This window comes from Tachyglossus aculeatus, chromosome 21 (assembly GCF_015852505.1).
Source record: "Tachyglossus aculeatus isolate mTacAcu1 chromosome 21, mTacAcu1.pri, whole genome shotgun sequence".
In the NCBI taxonomy this organism is placed as follows: Eukaryota; Metazoa; Chordata; class Mammalia; order Monotremata; family Tachyglossidae; genus Tachyglossus; species Tachyglossus aculeatus.
Genome location: NC_052086.1, coordinates 9,119,376 through 9,139,688, shown reverse-complemented (window position 1 = coordinate 9,139,688; position 20,313 = coordinate 9,119,376). Strand labels below are relative to the sequence as shown.

General features: G+C 47.9%; 1 protein-coding gene across 1 annotated transcript in view; it reads right to left on the bottom strand.

Moving 5' to 3' along the window:
• Positions 1–20,313, bottom strand: part of CABIN1 (calcineurin binding protein 1) — a 192,802-nt gene that overhangs the window by 28,488 nt on the left and 144,001 nt on the right. Inside the window, exons 30-32 of the mRNA XM_038762494.1 lie at positions 19,089–19,188; positions 14,603–15,253; positions 12,932–13,006 (exon numbers count right to left, since the gene is read on the bottom strand). Coding sequence (XP_038618422.1) covers positions 12,932–13,006; positions 14,603–15,253; positions 19,089–19,188 — 826 coding nt within the window. The remainder of the gene's footprint in view (positions 1–12,931; positions 13,007–14,602; positions 15,254–19,088; positions 19,189–20,313) is intronic.

The window sequence follows — 20,313 nt, the reverse complement described above, 5'->3', positions numbered from 1 at the left end:
TACTATGTGCCAAGCCCTGTTCTTAATCAAGGTGGACGCAGTCCCTGTCCCACATGGGAAGAACAGGTATTTAATCCCCACTTTATAGTTGATGAAACTGAGGAACAGATAAGTTAGGTGACTTGCCCAAGATCACACAGCAAACAACAGGCACAGCCAGGATTAGAACCCAGGTCGTCTGACTCCAGGCCCGGGCTCCTTCCACTAAGCCATGCTGCTTCTCAAAACCATTCAGTAAGTTCTCAATAAATGCTGCCGACTGATGAATATTGACAAAGGCTGAGTGCTTTGGAGAAATGTGTTTTTCTAGAACCTTGAGGCGAGCTACAGAAAGGGGAAAAAACAAAAACCACCCAGTACCAGACCATATGAGGTTCCAGGAAAAAACTTCTATAGATAGAACAAGAGAAACTGACTAAATTCCAATCCCAGCCGGAGTCAATGGAGCCTGGGCACCAAATGCTTATGGTAGCACCGGAAATTCATATTTCCTAGTCCTTTTTCTTCCACCTCTTTGGAATCACAGCCCTGAGCACAAAAGTTCCTAGAGGTGGATTATCTCCACTTTGGGGAAGCAGCTTGGCATAGTGGATGGAGCACGGGCCTAGGAGTCAGAGGGTCGTGGGTTCTAATCCCGGCTCCGCCACTTGTCTGCTGTGTGACCTTGGGCAAGTAACTTCATTTCTCTGGGCCTCAGTTCCCTCATCTGCAAAACGGGGATTGAGACTGTGAGCCCCACATGGACAGAGAGTGTCTCCAACCTGATTTGCTTGTATCCACTCCAGCACTTAGAACAGTGCCTGGCACAGAGTAATTGCTTAACAAATACCACAGTTATTATAATTATTTTAGTTTAGGTATTTTGAAGAGAGGTTTTTAGGTGGGCTGGCACTGTGCCCAGAAGCTCTTGTTTGAGCTGAGCTCCCGCCTCACTAAGCAGGCGACGTCTTGTAGGAAGACTGGAACCCATTTGGGAGCTAAGGATCCAAGGAACTGAATCCTGGGACTGGGCAGGATCCTTAACTCAAATTTCTAAGTGCTATCGTTCATCTTCAAAACAGCACCGCAGGTAACCACCCGAGAAGCATGTTTTGGCCCTCAAAACCAGAACCACCACAAAGAGTCATGAAAAATACCATTTGGCTGACTGCTCTGCAGGGGACAATTACAGGCCACTGATTTAGGACAGAAAACAGGGACAAGTGTCTGGTCCCACTATAAATTAACTGATTATGGTATTTGTTAAGCACTTACTATGTGCCAGTGAGCTAAGGGCAAAGATCCATTTTCACAAGCAGAGTGGAGCATTTTGTCTTTTTCCCCCTTCTGCTACACATTTTATTATACAGTAGACTTCTTTCTTGGAGGCAGTGGGGCCTAGAACCTAGACCTAGATTCTAATTCTGGTTTTGCCTCTTGCCTTCTGTCTATGTGATCTGGGGCAAATCAGTTTCCTCACCTGTAAAATTGGGATTAGATCCCTGTTCTCCCTCCCTCTTAGAATAGGAGCCCCATACGGAACACAGGTTGTGTCCAAAATGATTATCCTGATCTAGCCCAGTGTTTTATACAGTGCTTAGCACATAGCCCTCTGGTGGTACTAACAGTAGCAGGAGGAGATGGAGTATTAATAATACTCCTCCTGCTCCTACTACCACCAGTCAGATGACCTGGGTTCTAATCCTGGCTCTGCTACCTGTCTGCTGTGTGACCCCAAGCAAGGAACTTAATTTCTTTGGGTCTCAGTTTTTATTTATAGTATTTATTGGGCACCCCCTGGGGACGATGCACTTTACTAAGTGCTTGGGAAAGACAAAACAGAAAAGTGATACTATTCCTGCCCAGGAAGAGCATATACTTTAACAGGGGGGACAGACAAAACAACATTTACAAATAAGTGACTGAATGAACGACTGAAGAGACAGATTACTCAGGATGGATGTGATAAAGTGCAAAAGCAGATGAAGGGAAAGAGTACTGGCCTCTTGAGAGAGTTGTCTACGCCTGCTGCCTACAGTTCCTCTCCTCCAATTCTCTCCTAGATTCCCTCCGATTTGGCTTCCGCCCACTTTGCTCCACAGAAACAGCTCTCTTTAAGGTAACCAAATGCCTTCTTCTCCCCAAATATGACGGCCTCTACTCCATCCTAATCCTCTCAGTCACCTCTGACACCGCAGACCACCCCCTTCTGCTTGAAATTTTATCCAACCTTGGTTTCACGGATCCTGTCCTCTCTTGGCTCTCCTATATCTCTGAATGCTCCTTCTCAGTCTCTTTTGCTGGCTCCTCCTCTGCGTCCCACCCCCTGACAGTACGTGGTCCCTCGAGGTTCAGTTCTGGGTCTCCTTCTATTCTCCCTCTACACCCACTCCCTTGGAGAACTCATTAGCTCCCATGGTTTCAATTACCGTCTCTTCACAGACGATTTACAAATCTACATCTCCAGCCCTGACCTCTCTCACTCCCTGCAATTTCACATTTCCTCCTGCCTTCAACACATATCTACTTGGATGTCCTGCTGACATCTTAAATCACTTAGGTTACTATATTTGTAAATATTCTCCCCTCCGCGTCGCCTCGACCCACAGCACTTGTGCATATGTGTACATATCTATAATTGTATTTATTTACATCGATGCCCGTTTACTTGTTTTGCTGTGTATATACCTATAATTCTCTTTATTTATATTGGTGCCTGTTTACTCGTTTTGATGTCTGTCTCCCCACTTCTACACTGAAGCCCAGCATGGGCAGGGATTGTCTCTCTTTATTGCTGAATTGTACTTTCCAAGTGCTTAGTACAGTGCTCTGCACACAGTAAGCGCTCAATAAATACGATTGTATGAATGAATGAATATTCTTTTGTCTGTCTCCCCTGCTAAAGCATATGCTCTTCTTGGGCAGGGATAGTATCACTTTTCTGTTTTGTCTTTCCCAAGCACTTAAGTACAGTGCATTGTACCCAGGGGAGCCCAAAACTTATCTCCTTATCTTCCCACCCAAACCCTGCCCTCCCCAGTCTTTTCCATCACTGTAGACAACACTACTATCCTCTCTGCCTCACAAGCCATAACCTTGGCATTGTGCTTGACTCATCTCATCCCACCCAAATATTCAATCTGTCGCCAAATCCTGTTGGTTCTACCTTCACCACATTGCTAAAATCCACCCTTTCCTCTCCATCCAAACTGCCACCACGTCAATCCAAGCATCCTTTGTAGAATACTGAAACTGCCTCCTCCCAGCCTCCTGTCTCTCCCCACTCCAGTCCATACAACACTCTGCTGCACTTATCAACAAAAACGTTCAGTCCATGTCTCCCCACTCCTCAAGAACCTCCAATGGCTGACAAACCACCTCCGCACCGAACAGAAATGTCTTACCATCGGCTTTAAAACCCTCAATCAGCTCGCCCCATCCTACCTCACTTCACTAATCTCTTAACTATAGGGCAGACCGCACATGCCGCTCCTCTAGAGCCAGCTTACTCACTGTGCCCTCATCTCGTCTATCTCACCGCCGACCCCTTTCCCACGTTCTCTCCCTAGCCTGGGACTCCCTCCCCCTCCACACATCAGACCATCACTCTCTCCACCTTCAAAGCATTATTGTCACGTTCTCCAAGAGGCCTTCCCCGATTAAGTCTTAGTAGCAGACACATTTCATAGTGGATAGAGCAGAGGCCTGGGAATCAGAAGGAAACTGGTTCTAATCCCGGTTTTGTCGCTTGTCTGCTGTGTGTCCTGGGGTAAGTCACTTCGCTTCTCTGTGTCTCAGTTCCTGTAAAACGGGGATTGAGACTATAAGACCCTGTTGGGACAGGGATAGTGTCCAATCCGATCCACCCCATGCTTAGTACAGTGCCTGGCACCAAGTAAGTGCTTCATAAATACCACAATTATTATTATTAATTACCTTGAATCTACCCCAATGCTTAATACAGTGCCTGGCACATAGTAAGCACTTGAATACCATGATTATTATTACTATTATTGTTATTACATCCATCTTCTCTATCCATCCTCTGCTCCAGTCCCACTGCCTTCCTACAGGACATGCCACATCACCCACCCCGATCACCACTGCTTAAACCACGGCATGCTGACTCCGTGTCCTTGTGGGGCCGGCTGCCGGATCTCAGCTGACCTCTGACTCTGGGGAGGGTGGGGAGAGGAGGGCTCTCAGCTTCAGCCCTCTGTGGGATGACAAGATGCTGTAGGTTAGCATCTCTGCACAATCGTTACCAGCAAATCCCAGCAGGAAACCCCGAGGCTGAGCTGGGGAAACGGAATCTCGACTCATTTCGGGGCCGTCTCAATCAAGATTAAGGGCTCTGTACTAGGCACTTGGGAGAGGACAACATGACAGAGTTGGGAGGCATGGTCCCTGTGCACAACAAGCTGACAGTCACGTGGAGGAGGTGGTTTTCTGAAGCGCTTACCACGTGGCAAGCACTGCACTAAGTTCTCTGGTAGATACAAGAGCAGCAAGGCCTCGGGGATATAGCACGGACTTGGGAGTCTGCAGGACTCCGCCACTTGTCTGCTGTGTGGCCTTGGGCAAGTCACTTCACTTCTCTGAAACTCGGTTAACTCATCTGTAAAATGGGGATGAAGACTGTGAGCCTCATGTTGAGCAGGGACTGTGTCCACCCCAATTTGCTTGTATCCACCTCAGGGCTTAGTACAGTATTTGGCACATGGTAAGCACTTAACAAATGTCACAATTATTGTTGTTGTTATTATTGTTATTACAAGATAATCAGATTGGACACAATCCCTGTCCCACATGGGGTTCACAGCCTAGGTAAGAGGAAGTAGGATTTCACTGTGAGCCCACTGCTGGGTAGGGGCTGTCTCTATATGTTGCCGAATTGTACTTTCCAAGCACTTAGTACAGTCCTTGGCACACAGTAAGCGCTCAATAAATACCACTGAATGATTGAATCCCCATTCTACAGATGAAGAAACTGAGGTTGATAAATGAAGTGACTCATCCAAGATCACAGCACAGAAGTGGCAGAGCCAGGATAAGAACCCAGGTCCTCTAACTCGCAGGCTCTGGCTTTTTCCACTAGGCCAAGCCACCGCTCTGACTTTGGCTCTGTGCCCTAAGCCTGCAGGATACTTCCCAGATTGGCGGGGATGCGGGGGTGGGATGGAGGTAGGGGAGGGGGGTCTCTGCCTTATTCGAGGGTCAGGGCAGCCCTATCAGCCGAGGCTCATCACAGTCCACCCCCATGAGAGAAGTGGGGAGATTTCCAATTTCTATGTCCACATTTATGACAAAAATCCAAAACAAAACGGAAATTGCTTGTCGTTCCCCCCCACCGCCCTGCCACACACACACACACATTTTTTGGAGCCTAGGACACAGTTGAAAGTGAGCCACTTGGGCTGGCATGCCAGAACCCGTTCTACCCTCCAACGCACAGTGCCATAAGGAATACAGTGGGGATGACTCATATCAGGCCAGTCGGGACCACGAGAAAAAAATAGGTCATTTTTTTTTTTTATGGAAATGTCCAATCAGCCAAGGATTCTAGGAAACTGGAGAAATTCCTCCCACTTCCAGAAGGCGCCACACATCAAGCTGTAAATGCGGACACTGATCCAGTTTACAGAGGGACGGTGCCCCAAGAATTTCCAGGGCAGTGGTAGCTGAGCTCCATAACCTATGACTAGTAGCCCCAGGGATTTGGCAGCAAGGGAGGGAGATCAGTATGGACAACGTCTAAATGGGCAATGAAATAACTGAAAAGACAAGCTGAGAAAGAAATGGCGGATGGAGGCTGTGGGAGGGGAGGATTTGGAACTGGGCATGGAGAAAGAGAGAGAGAGAGATATGCTTTCCAAAAGGAAACAGACGAGAAATTTAAATAACATTCTCACAGGGGAGACGGGCTTGGATTTCCAAATGCAAGCCACCTGCAGAATATATTTCTGGTGTTTCACTTTACATTCGTAAATGTGTGAATAATTGTAAACAGTGGAAGCTATCGCTTGTATTTTCCAAATTAAAAAAAAAAAAAAGCAAGAGAAGTAGGCTGGCCCGAGCCCAGCCCGGGAGTCAGAGGACCTGGGTTCTAATTCAGTTCTGTCACTTGTCTGCTGTGTGAATTTGGGCAAGTCGCTTCACTTCTCTGGGCTGCAGTGTCCTCATCCGTAAAATGGGGGTTAAAACTACAAGCCCCTTGTGAAACAGGGATTGTGTCCAATCCGGTTAGCTTGTATCTACCCCAGTGCTTAGTACAGTGCCTGGCACAAAGTAAGCACTTAATACCATAAAAAAAAAAATTCAAGCCAAGTTACACAGCTCCCTGTACGTTGTGGGAATCCAACACCAATCCTTGAATGCAGAACGTGATTGAATGTAAAAGCTCTACATGGGTCTAGCAGCAGGAGATGAAGCTGGGTTGAGGGAGAGGGGAGGGGAGCTACCGGGTCATCAAACTCTTGATATTCCTCTGACACAACCATCTTTGTAGGGGGCAGATTTTGTGTCAGCCCCAGGCAATCTCAGACATGAAGAATGAGGCTCTATGTGGGAGGGCATTCACACTGCCACTGCTGCCATGCTTGTAGTCCAAGTAGCCCGGGGATGACTGGGAATGACTGAACACACTGGGCACGTGTCAGCGCTGGGAGCGGGCCCCGAGGAGGTGCGATGGTGGTACGATTGCTGAAGAGTGGATGCAGGGCCTCCCTGTGATCACCTTCCCCTCAGCCACCCATCCAAGCTCAAGAAGTCCTAAGATGGAAGGAGGGGCAGAGCCGGGTGACACCAACTCCTTGGGCGACGGAGGGAGTTGGAACAGAGTGGGTGGGGCTGAAAGTCCCACCCTCCCCTCGCTGAAAAACCAGAACTGGCCGAGTGTGGTAGCCAGGTCGGAGTTACAGGGGCTGGCCGGTTCCCTCGTCTAGGCCTCAGTGGGGAGAGGGAGGCCCACCCAACCCCGAGCGGCCAATGGACTGCTTGCCGAGTCCCACAGCCTTCCCCGTGTATCTCCCCGAGCAGAGTTTCCTCCTCTCTGTCCTGCAAATCCTCTGGTGTGTCTGTTTCCCTGATCCACGTGGTGCTGTGCCTCTCCTCTTCTCCTAGCCTTCCTCCTCTGGGAGCACCCCTTCCCAGTAATGAACCCAGGTTCACCTCCGAGCTCAAATGGAAAAGGTGGTTCTGCTGCAGGGGGTTCTATGTTCAGCCAATGGAGTGAGGCCCAGGCCAGGTGGAAGCAGTGGTGCCTTGGGATTTTTTGTTCTTTTCTTTTAATCGTATCTGTTCATTCATTTATTTAATCATATTTATTGAGTGCTAAGGTATCTGCTATGCGCTAACTATGCACCAGACACCGTATTAAGCGCTTAGAACAGTGCTTTGCACATAGTAAGCGCTCAATAAATGCCATCAATATTATTAAGCACTGAGGTAGGTACAAGATAATCAGGTTGGACACAGTCCCTGTCCCACAAAAGGCTCCCAGGTCTTATTCCCTGTTTTCCCATTCAACTTCACAACATTGCAAAAATCTGACTTTCCTCTCCAACCGCTACCATGTTAATTCAAGCACTTATCCTCTCCCGCCTTGATTCCTATAGCAGCCTTTTTGTTCATCTCCCTACCCTCTGTCTCTCCCCACTTCAGTCCATACTTCGCTCTGTGGCCCAGATAATTTTTCCATGAAAAAATTCAGTCCACGTTTCCCTGCTCCTCAAGAAACTCCAGTGGTTGCCCGTCCAACTCCGCAACAAACAGAAACTACTTACCGTTGGCTTTAAAGTACTCAACCCCCTTGCCCTCTCCTACCTCACCTCACTACTCTCCTACAACCCAGCCTGCCCACTTTGCTCCTCTAATACTAACCTTCTCCCTGTACCTCGAGCTCATCTATCTTGCCACTAACCTCTTGCTCACGTCCTGCCCTCGTGTCTCGGAATGCATTCGCTCCTCATATCCGACAGACAATTACTCTCCCCTCTTCAAAGCCCTACTGAAGGCACATGTCCTCCAACAGACCTTCCCTAAGTTCTCCTTTCCATTTCTTCCACTCCTTTCTTCGTCACCCAGACTTGCTCCCTTTATTCATCGCCCCCACCCCGAGCCCCACAGCACTTATGTCCATAGCTGTACTTTTATTTATTTATATTAATGTCTGCCTCCCCCTCTAGACTGTAAGTAAGCTCAATGTTGGCAGGGAATGTGTCTGGTATATTGTTTTACTGCTCTCTCCCAAGCACTTAGTAAAGTGCTCTGCACACAGTAAGCGCTCAATAAATACAATTGACTGACTGACTGATTCTGACTCCCATGCCCAAGCTCTTCCCACTAGACCACACTGGTTCTGTGTGACACCACCAGATGACTCTCAAGGCCGTTTCCAGAAAGGCTGAGTCTAAGTTGCATTCACTTGGGTCCCAGCAAAATCGACGTGTACGGGGGACGTGAACCGCAACGCAACCCGGAGATGAATAACTCAATGATGGAGGAGAATTACTTTCTGGGAACAAGTGAATAAACGGAATATGCTTTTTTCCTGGAACTCTGCTTAAGGCGAGGGCTAACTCAAAGGTCCCGCTGGACCCAGGCCTGGGGAAATGAGCCATGCCAGCCCAGAGGCAGAGAGCTAGGCGGCCATTTAAAAGCTCTTCTCGTACCCGCTGAATGCTTCTGCTGTCCCTTCAGCTGCGGGGGTAAGATCCACTGGCCCACAGGGGTTGCCAGAACCAAAAAGAGGCCATTGAAGGAGTCATTTTCCACTAAATATGCCTACCTCGTGCCCAAACTCTGGCAGGCCGGACCTTAAACTCTTTAATGACTTTGGATCAAATCAGGGATGGGGAGGATGTCTGACCAAGTCGAGCTGATCCAGCTGGCCCGTAAGTACTTCAATTACCATCTCATCTAGCTCGCCATGAACTGTCGCCTACTTCCCACCTCTGGCCTGGAGTGCACTCCCTCCTCATATCCACCAGACAATGACTCGCCCCACCTTCAGAGCCTTACAGAAGGCACATCTCCTCCAAGAGGCCTTTCCTAAGTAAGCACAGTAAGCATACAAGTACATAGTACAAAGTAAGCACTTAATAAACAGATAAAGCACTCAATACATACGACTGATTGATCGATTGCTGGACCTCCAGTTCCTAATCTGGAGGCCAGGGTCCTCCCGAGGGAAAACTAATGGAGAGAACAAGCAATTGGATCCAAAACTTCTCCAAGGTGAGCACCATAGCTCCATAAGTTCCTTGAGGGCAGGGATTCTATTTACCTACTGTTCTGCAGTCTTCCAAACACTCAGTACAGCGCTCAGCACGCAATTAGCACTCAATAGATACCATCCACTGGTTTACTGATTGGCTGAGAGCAATGTTTTAGTTGGCCTGACTCCCACTTCCCTGCATGACAGACAGACTCCAATTCCCCAAGGACTTTGTGGAAGTCAAGTAAGCTCTAAAAAAGAAACTGTCAAACTATGAGAATCAAAGCCGGAACCCTGTACTTTTTGCACACAGTAAGCACTCAATAAATCCGACTGAATGAATGAATGAACAAAACATCTTCCCAGTTTCAGCCCAATCAAGACACCGTCCCAGCCACCATTCATTCAACTGTATTTATTGAGCGCTTACTGTGTGCAGAGCACTGTACTAAGTGCTTGGGAAGTACAAGTTGGCAACAAGTTGTCCCTACCCAACAGCGGGCTCACAGTCTAGAAGGGGGAGACAGACAAAAATACAACATATTAACAAAATAAAATAAATAGAATAAATATGTACAAATAAAATAAATAAATAGAGTAATAAATATGTACAAACATACATATATACATATATATGTATATACATATATACAGAGACCAGGTTACCCACACTGGAGAGAAACTAGGTTGCCTCACTCGCCTTTTGATGATTTGGGGATAAAAGGAGAGACTGGAAAATCTCCATCAGAGAAGCAGCAAGGATTACTGGGAGTCGAAGGGCCTGGGATCTAATCCTGGCTCTGCCATATGTCCGCTGTGGGACTTCACTTCTCTGGGCCTCTGTTACCTCACCTGTAAAATGGGGATTAAGACTGTGGGACACAGACTGTGTCTAACCCAATTTTCTTGTGGTGGCTCAGAGGGAAAGTAACAGCCTTGAAAGGCTGGAGGCCTAGGTTCTAATCCCCTCTCTGGTATGAGAGTTAAAAAAAGATTGTAAATACCCAGGAGGGTCTAGAGTAGATCACCTAAGAGTGCTGACATAAAGTTTTTCTCCCCCTTCTAGACTGTGAGCCCACTGTTGGGTAGGGACTGTCTCTATATGTTGCCAACTTGTACTTCCCAAGCGCTTAGTACAGTGCTCTGCACACAGTAAGCGCTCAATAAATACGATTGATTGACTGATTGATTGATTGTATCTACCCCAGCGCTTAGTACAGTGCCTGGTACAGTAAGCACTTAACAAATACCATTAGAAAACACCACTTTTTCTTCCCTTTTCTTACTGGATGGACACTACGCATTTTCCCTCGGACATCACACGGCAACTTGGGTGTGTAAAACACAAGGCGCCTTTGGAAGAGGAGACTTGTGCCGGCTGATCCCAGGACTGAAAAGGCAGAGCGAACAGTCTAGAAACTAATGATTTTTCCGTCCTTTATAATTGCCACCACATCCAGCACAATCACTTGCTCACAGCGGGCAATCAATAGCGAATAAAGATGGGCTGATTCCACCTGGGTGCCTGACTGTTAACAGATGAGTCAGGACTCTTCGTTCCCAATGGCTCGAGCTTGGTGGTCCCTGGAGAACCCGGTGCTGTCTTCTCGCTCCTCCCAAGGAAACCGTCTCTCTGATCCTTTCCCCCATCCTTCCCACTTCCGGCCCTCTGCCCAAATCCCTACACTCCGGCCTGGGAATCCCTCCCCCTCCAAGCCTGCCTGACCGCAAGCTCCAACCTCAAAGCCTTTCTCAAATCCTCTCTGCTCCAGGATGCCTCCCCCAGTTCATTCTTCTCTCCCAACTTCCACCTCAGGAAATTGACACTTTTGGAGGACTTATGTCTAGCTCGACGTACTTCGCTCTGCTGCCCAGATCACTTTATTAAAAACACGTTCAGGCCATGTTTCCCCACTCCTCAAGAAACTCCAGAGGTTGCCCATCCACCTCCGTGTCAAACAAAAACTCCTCACCATTGTCTTTAAAGCACTCGTTAACCTCGCCCCCTCCTACCTCAACTCGCTACTTTCCTAATACACCCCAGCCCACACACTTTGCTCCTCTAATGCTAAACATTTCACTCTACCTGGATCTCATCTATCTCACCAGCAGCCTTCTTCCCACATCCTGCCTCTGGCCTGGAATGCCCTCCCTCATAACCGACAATTACTCTCCCCCTCTCCAAAGCCCATCTCTTCCAAGAGGTCTTCCATAACTAAGCCCTCTTTTCCTCCTCTCCCAGTCCCTTCTGCATCGCCCTGACTTGCTCCCTTTATTCATCCCTACTCCCAGCCACACAGCACTTATGTACATATCCGTAACATTTATTTATATTAATGTCTGCTTCCCCCTCTAGACTGTAAGCTCACTGTGGACAGGGACTATGTCTGGTTAGTGTTATATTGTACTCTCCCAAGTGCTTAGTTCAGTGCTCTGCACACAGTAACGGCTCAATAAATACAACTGACTGACTTACAGATTCTACCATTTAGGCTCTAATTTATTCTTAACCATCTTTCCATTTCCCTTTTCCTCCCAGCTCGCTGTATGCCAAACTCTGTTGTATTGTGCTCTTTCAAGCACTCAGTATAGTGCTCTGCCCAGAGTAAGCGTTCAATAAGTGCCATTGACTGATTTCCCTGTCTTCCTCCATCAGATTCAGGTGAGGCGCAGAGGCCTAGAGAGAGGATCAGGCTCCCCATCACTGCATGTGTCAGCAGTAGGTTTAGAGAAGCAGCGTGGCTTAGTGGAAAGAGCCCGGGCTTGGGAGTCAGGAGGTGTGGGTTCTAATCCCGACTCTGCCACTTGCCTGCTGTGTGACCTTGGGCAAGTCACTTCACTTCTCTGTGCCTCAGTTCCCTCATCTGTAAAATGGGGATTAAGACTGTGAGCCCCATGTGAAGCAACCTGTTTACCTTGTATCTACCCCAGTGCTTAGAACAGTGCTTGGCACATAGTAAGTGCTTAACAAATACCATCATCAATTAATTAATTTAATTAATTGATTAAATTTGGGATCCAAGCCCAGGTAATAAGAGCAGGACCCAGGGCCCCCTCAACTGGACGCTAACCCTAATGTCCAAACCTAGTGCTCGACTCAAAATTGAAATGTGGCTTACATGGGTCTGGGAGTAAGGAGGACCTGGCTTCTAATCCTGGCTCCACCCCTTGTCTGCTGTGTGACCCTGGGTAGGTCACTTCACTTCTCCATGCTTCAGTTCCCTCATTTGTATAATGGGGATGAAGACTGTGAACCTCATGTGGGACACTGACTGTGTCCAATGTGATTAGCTTGTATCCAGCCCAGCACTTAGAACAGTGTCTGGAACATAGTAAGTGCTCAACAAATACCATAATTATTATTATTATTACCATTCACACATAGCCTTTGAGATGCTGGACTCCCAACCAAGCTGTTGCCCCTGACCCGTGTCCCTACGTGGGAGGTGGACCGTGTCCAACGCGACTGGCTTGTATCCAGCCCAGCGCTTAGAACAGTGCCCGGCACATAGTAAGACAAATACCATTAAGAAAAACCAAAAACCACATAGCTTCTTCTGATGGCACTCCACCTGTCCCCTCAAAAAAACACCACAGGATGGCTGCCCGGTCCCTCTCAGGGGACGGAAGGCAGAACTGAAGTCGCCGCCGTGAAGACGGAAGAGTCTCACCCCGACCGAGCCAGGTTAGGGCTGAGCGCTGCCAGCGGGGAAGACGGAAGGAAGATGTCGTTACCTGTCTCTGGGCTGAAGCGCCGAGGTGCACCTGGCAGAACTTGACTGCCTGCTCCAGAGCGGCTTCCTCGTCCACCTGAGCGGAGACACAAAGTTACAGACACCTCAGTACTTGGCCGCCGACCCCACGCCCTTCCGGGCCATCACGGTCCGCTGCGGCTTTTCCTTTGGACCGCAAAGTGACCCTGTAACGGATTCTACCCAAAAAAGAGCGGTGGGTGGCCGGGATGGGGTGTGCCGCCCCCAGACCTCAGACTCAACAGTCACTTTACTTCCTGGTAGGTGGGTAAGCCCAATGTGGGCAGGGAATGGTTCTATCCACTCTTTTCTGTTGGACTCTCCCAAGCGCTTAGCACCGTACTAAGTGCTCAGTAAAGGCCATTGACTGACTGGTTGATTAGCTGCTTTAATTCTATTTGTTCTGACGACTTGACACTTGTCCACATGTTTTGTTTTGTTGTCTGTCTCCCCTTCTAGACTGTGAGCCTGTTGTTGGGTAGGGACCGTCTCTATATGTTGCCAACTTGTACTTCCCAAGCGCTTAGCACAGTGCTCTGCACACAGTACCGTGGCTCAGTGGAAAGAGCCCGGGCTTTGGAGTCAGAGGGCATGGGTTCAGATCCCAGCTCCGCCAAATGTCAGCTGTGTGACTTTGGGCATGTCACTTAACTTCTCTGGGCCTCAGTTACCTCATCTGTAAAATGGGGATTAAAGCTGTGAGCCCCAAATGGGAAAACCTGATCACCTTGTAACCTCCCCAGTGCTTAGAACAGTGCTTTGCACATAGTAAGCCCTTAACAAATACCATTATTGTTATTCTTATTGTAAGCGCTCAATAAATACGACTGAATGAATGTAAAATGGGGGTTCAATCCCCATGCTCCCTCTTTCTCAGTTAGCCCCAAGTGGGATGAGGACCAGATCTCATCTGTATATACTGTACCGTCCCCAGTGGTTAGTACAACGTTTGCTACAAAATCATACTAATAGAATAAAAATATGAGAAATAATTGACATAATTAACAATGACTTAATAAAAACAATAGTAGCAGTAATAATAATTACGGACCCGAGATTTGAGAGCAGCACACTAAGAGTTGCCCCAAAAATGGGTCAGGGATGATGGCTTAGTGGATAAAGCCCGGGCCTGGGAATCAGAAGGACCTGGGTTCTAATCCCAGCTCTGCCATGTATCTGCTGTGTGACCTTGGGCAAGTCCCTTCACTTCCCCGGGCCTCAGTTCCCCCATCTGTCAAATGCGGATTAAGCGTGGGAGCCCCATGTGGGACAGGAACTGCGTCCAACCTGACAGACTTGTATTTATCCCCACTGCTTAAATAGTGCTTGGCACAGAGTAAGCGTTTAACAAGTACTATTTTGGTATTTGTTAAGTGCTTACTATGTGCCAGGTGCTGTTCTAAGCACTGGGGCAGATACAAGGTAATCAGGTTGTCCCACGTGGGGCTCACAGTCTTAATCCCCATTTTACAGATGAGGTCACTGAGGCACAGAGAAGTGAAGTGGCTTGCCTAAGGTCACAAAGCAGACAAGTGGCGGAGCTGGGATTAGAATACAAGTCCTCTGACTCGCAAACTCTTTCCACTAAGCCACGCTGCTCCTCAAGTTCCACAATTATTAGTATTATCATCATCCCTGGAAAAAGCACACTCACCTGCTTGATCAGCATGTAAGTATCAGACATGATCTTCTCAATCCGGCCTAAATCATAGGCCATAACCTTCTGACCCTGTTGCCACACTCGATAAGCATCGAGGAGCAGGGTCTTCCCAGACTCGGTATCCTCCAGCAACTTCCTCTTCCGGCTCGGCCTCAGGACGGGTTCTTCCGTGGGGCCGACCTGAGCCGCTCCCCTAGCTTGCGGCTGCTGCTGTTTGGAGCTGATGGTCAGGTCCTCCAGGGACAGTTCCGCGCTCTGGGTCCGGCTCTCGGGACCCTTGTCCTTGACATTCCTACCAGGCTGCCCTCGGTCCGCCTCGGAGCGCCTGAGGGAAGAGTCGGCCTTTTCCGGCTCGGGGGAGAAGACGTCCAGATCCATGGGTTCGGGCGGGCCGGACCTGGAGACGTCTTTCATCTCCTTGCCGTCTCTTTTGTCCCCGGGGTCCGCTGCAGCCGGGGCCTGGGGCCGGTGGCTTTGGGTGGCCACCTTTCCCCCGTTCTCGGCTCCCTGCCCCGCTCCATCGGACAGGGCGGGCTTTCTGGGAAGGACCTCTTTCCCGTCTTCCGCGCTGGTTTTGTTGGAGACGTCCGTGGTCATCCTTCCTCCCGGGGGCCCGCTGGGCTTGGGACTTGGCTCTTCTGACACCTTCGGGGAAAAAAAAGAAAGAAAACAATCAATTGATGGCATTTATTGGTGCTTATTGCATGCAAAGCACTGTACTAAGCTCTTGGGAGACTACAATATGGAAGGTTTTTTTTTTTTAATGGCACTTGTTAAGAGTTTCCTATTTGCCAAGCACTATACTAACGGGGGCATAGATATGAGATAATTAAGTTGGACACAGTCCATGTCCCACGTGGGGCCTCAAAGTCTTAATCCCCATTTTACAGATGAAGGAACTGAGGCACAGAGGAGTGAAATGACTTGCCTAAGGTCACAGAGCACACAAGTGGCAGACCTGGGATTTGAACCCACACCTTTCTGACTCCCAAGACCATGCTCTATCCACTATCCCACACTGCTTCTCCTTCGGGGTCTGTCTTGAGACTTCAGTCACATGAATCTCATCCACCAGGGTAAGAAGGGGACAGACATTACCAGAGGGGTAGGCAAACAAAATGTAAAGGAGGCCTGGATTCCACCCAATCTGTTTTACCATTAGCCTTAATTGTCCTGCTGCTATTTGCGGCAATAACTCCATAACCATATAGCCTGAATCCTGCACTAAGTTACAGTGATCACAGAACTGTTACTTCTGGGTTCTAAATACAGCATGAGAAGCAGCATGATCTACTGGATAATAATAATAATGATAATAATAATGACGGCATTTGTTTAGCGCTTACTATGTGCCAAGCACTGTCCTAAGCGTCAGGGGGGATACAAGGTAATCAGGTTGTCCCACATGGGGCTCACAGTCTTAATCCCCATTTTACAGATGAGGTAACTGCGGCAAAGAGAAGTTAAGTGACTTGCTCAAAGTCACACAGCTGACAAGTGGCAGAGCCGGGATTAGAACCCATGACCTCTGACTCCTGGATAGAGTACGGGCTTGGGAGTCAGAAGGATCTGGGTTCTAATCTACCTCCTCCATGTATCTGCTATGTGACCTTGGGCAAATTACTTAACTTCTCTGTGCTTCAGTTACCTCATCTGTCAAATGGGAATTAAGACTGTGAGCACCATGTGGAACAAGGACTATCTTCAACCCGATTTGCTTATATCCACCCCAGTGCACAGTGTAGTGCCTGGCATATAGTAAGCGCTTAACAAATACCAATATTATTATTATTGTTATGTCGAATTCAGATCCTGGAGAGATAAAGGCAAAGACTTATGTGGCCCCAAGCACAGCCCATTGTGTCCCCAAAATCACCAGGACAAGAGTTCCTCTTTTTCCCTGACTAAACCCTCATTTCCTCTTTTCCCACTCCCTCCTATGTCCCCTGATTTGCTCCCTTTATTCACTCCACCCTCAGCCCCACAGCAGTTATCAATATACCTGTCATTTTTAAATTTATATTAAGGTCTCTCTCCCCATCTAGACTGTGAGCTCTTCACGGGTAGGGAATGTGTCTGCCAATTCTGTTATAATGGCCTCTCCCAAGCACTTAGTACAATGCTCTGTAAACAATAAGTACTCAATAAATACGATTGGCTGATTGATTGTGTCCAATTCATCAGAAACTGAACAAGTGGGAATTTAAACTTCATTTTAAAATAGATATCTAAGAGTCTCCCAAGAGAGAATACTTAAGAATCTGACACGCAATCTGGAAAATAGGCAGGAGTCTTCCACAGATTTTAGAAGGATCAGTCAATTAATTAATTAATGGTTTTTATTAAGCTCTAACTGGGTGAGAAGCACTGTATTATGAAATACGGTTGGTAGACTCAATCCCTGCCCACAAGGCTCCGCCACATGTCTGCTGTGTGGCCTTGGGCAAGTCACTTCATTTTTCTGGGCCTCAGTTACCTCATCTGTAAAATGGGGATTAAGACTGTGAGCCCCACGTGGGACAGGGACAAGCAAATATCCATTACTCCAGCCCTAACGTACTCTTGAAAGTAGGGAAAAAAACTGGCTCCTGATTCTGTCAAACTCTCGGGAGCAAGAACAGAAGCCGCAACCAAACCTCTGGGCTGTTTCACTCGATCGATCAATCAATTGTATTTACTGAGCTCTACTTTGTGAGGGGCACTTTGCTAAGTGCTTGGGAGAGTCCAATATAACAGAGCTGGTAGGCACATTCTCTGCCCACGAACAGTTTACTGTCCAGAAGGGGAGACAGATGTGAATATAGATAAATAAATTATGGATATGGACAGAAGGGTTGTGGAGCTGAGGCAGGGGTGAAAAAAGGGAGCAAATCCAAGTGCAGGAGTGGCCCCGAAGGGAGTGGGAGCAGAGGTAATTAAGGCTTAGATAGGGAAGGCCTCTTGGAAGAGATGTGCCTTCAGTAAGGCTTTGAAAGTGGGTAAAGTAACTGTCTGTTGGATTTGAGGAAGGAGTGCGTACCAGGTCAGAGGCAGGATGTGGGCGAGAGGTACCCCACAGAGATCGGTTGACTGGGGACAGGTGCACTAGGTTTGTGGAAAACAAAGTCACAGACGGGTCTTGGTTTGTGACCCGCTGGTAGGGAAATGTGGGCACAGCCTAGAGAAGTCCAACCAGTAGTTACCAACACCAGTAGCTGCAAACCTGTGCGTGCGACTGATGGTCCACTGAGGTGGCTGCTTATCCGGACCTTCCCTCAGTGCGGAAGGGGGAAGGTTGGTAAATTAAAGAGCGACAAAACCCCCTTTTGGGAGAGTGTGACAGAAAGGGGTCCAGGCTAGAAATGGCCAGGGACTCCCACCATAGCCAATCCCCCCAAAGCAAAGACTCCAGTTAGAATCAGGCTGTCGGGTTGGGGCTGGGGTGTCTCGCCTGGTGTTTTAGGGTTGAAGGTAGGGCTAGCCTTTCGCTTGAGATTTATGGAGACTTTCACCCTTGGACTGAACAAGCCACGCCTATGGGAGTCAGCTTTCATTCATCACCTTGCCTCAGTACTCTCCCGCCCCCACCTTCAAAGCCTTATTGAAGGCCCATCTCCTTCAAGAGGCCTTCCCTGATTAAAACCTCTTTTCCTCTTCCCCACACTCTATTCTGCCTCTTGCCCTGACTTGCTCCCTTTATTCATCCACCCTCCCAGCCCCACAGCCTGTATATACTGTAATTTTCTCCATTTATATTAATGTCTATCTCCCCCTGTACACTGTAAGCTCGTTTTGCTCTCCGAAGTGCTTAGAACAGTGCTCTGCACACAGTAAGCGCTCAATAAATATGATGGACTCAGGAAAATCTCTTTATCACATGTGACTGGGCTCCTCAGATCAATGCTGGCTAGAGAAAATGGCTCCCTCAGTTTATTGGGTGATGAATAAAAGAGGCTAATCAAAAGTAAGGGCCGAATACTCTGTTTCATTGAATGAACTGTACTGAGGTCACTGCAGAATTGAGTCAGTTTCTTCTAACAACTGGCTTCTACCTTTCTGGACACCGCTACTCTTTGCTGATGAAAGAGCTGTGTTTCTGGAGCTACGAGGGAGGACTTAGAAGGCTAATCTCGAGGTGATTTTTTTTTAAAAAACGCTATTTGTTAGGCGCTTACAATGTGCCAGTCACCATTTTAAGCGCTGGGGTGGATACAAACTAATCGAGTCGGACTGGGTCTCACGGTCTAAATCCTCATTTTACAGATGTGGCAACTGAGGCCCACAGAATTGCAGTGACTTGCTGAAGGTCACACAGTGGCAGATGAGTGGCGGAGGAAGGATTAGAACCCCAGTCCTTCTGACTTCTGGGCCCAGGCTCTATCCATTAAGCAATGCTGCTGCGATATCCCTACGGGATAAATGGAATAATAATAACATATGGGGTAAATGGAAGAATGGAGCCAGCCCTGGGGCGGGGGCAGTCACTCCGGTCACCCCTTACCTCCTCCGTCAGCTCGTCGAAGGTCTCCTCCAGCACCTTGACCGTGAGGACGTAGGCCCGTTGGGCTAGAACCTGGCGATCTGCATCCCGCAGGTACTTCCTGGAGCGGGACGGAGAGAGATCCCCGAAAAAGAAGCTCAATATCAGACTGATGCTGGACTTCAAGCAAGAACCAAGTTTTTTTTTTTTTTTTAAAGGTATCGGTTAAGCGCTTACTATGTGCCAGGCACTGAACTAAGTGCTGGGGTAGATACAACCCGATTTGCTTGTATCCAACCCAGCGCTTAGTACAGTGCCTGGAACATAGTAAGTGCTTAACAAATACCATTATTACTATTATACAAGTTGATCAGATAGGAGAAGTTGACCTTAGTACAACTTAGTCCCAAGAGCTTAGTACAGTGCTCTGCAGCACACAGCAAGCTGTAAGCTCCTTGATGGCAGACATCTTTGTATAGTAATTCTTTTGTACCCTCCAAAATGCTCAGTATAGTGCCCTTGCACAGAGATGGTGCTCAGTAAGTACTACTGATCAAAGTGCAACATGAAGCAAATCCAATCATCAATCCAAAGGGAAATTAAAGCCTCTTTGAGGACACCATTTATTTATTTATGGCATTCGGTAAGCACTTACTATGTCTCAAACAGTGTTCTAAGTGCTGTAGTAACAGTAATAGTAATAACAATAATAGTATTTGTTAAGCACTTACTGTGTGCCAATCGTTCAATCAATGGTATTTATAGAGCAATTATTCACTCCTTAGTTCGTTCATTCAGTGGCATTTATTGAGTGCTTACTGTATGAAAAGCACTTTACTCAGTGCTTGGGAGAGTACAATATAAGACTATAATAGATGCATTCCCTACCCACAATGAGATTACAGTAAGTGCTTGGGCAAATACAAGCTTATCAATTTGGACACAGTTCCTTGTCCCTCATGGGTTTCGAAGTCTAGGTAGGAGAGAGTAGAATTTAATCCCTGTTTTATAGATGAAGAAACCGAGGCCCAGACAAGTGAAGTGACTTGCCCAACATCACACAGCAGTCACATGGTGGAGCTGGGATTAGAACCCAGATCCTCCAATTCCCAGGCCCGTGCTTTTTCGGGTTAGGTGTCTTGAGCCATAACTGACACATGGTAAAATGTGAACAGCAAATGAACTAAGTGCTGCCAGCCCAGGCTTTCAGGCTGGCATCCCTACAGCAGGATGCAGTTTTTCTACC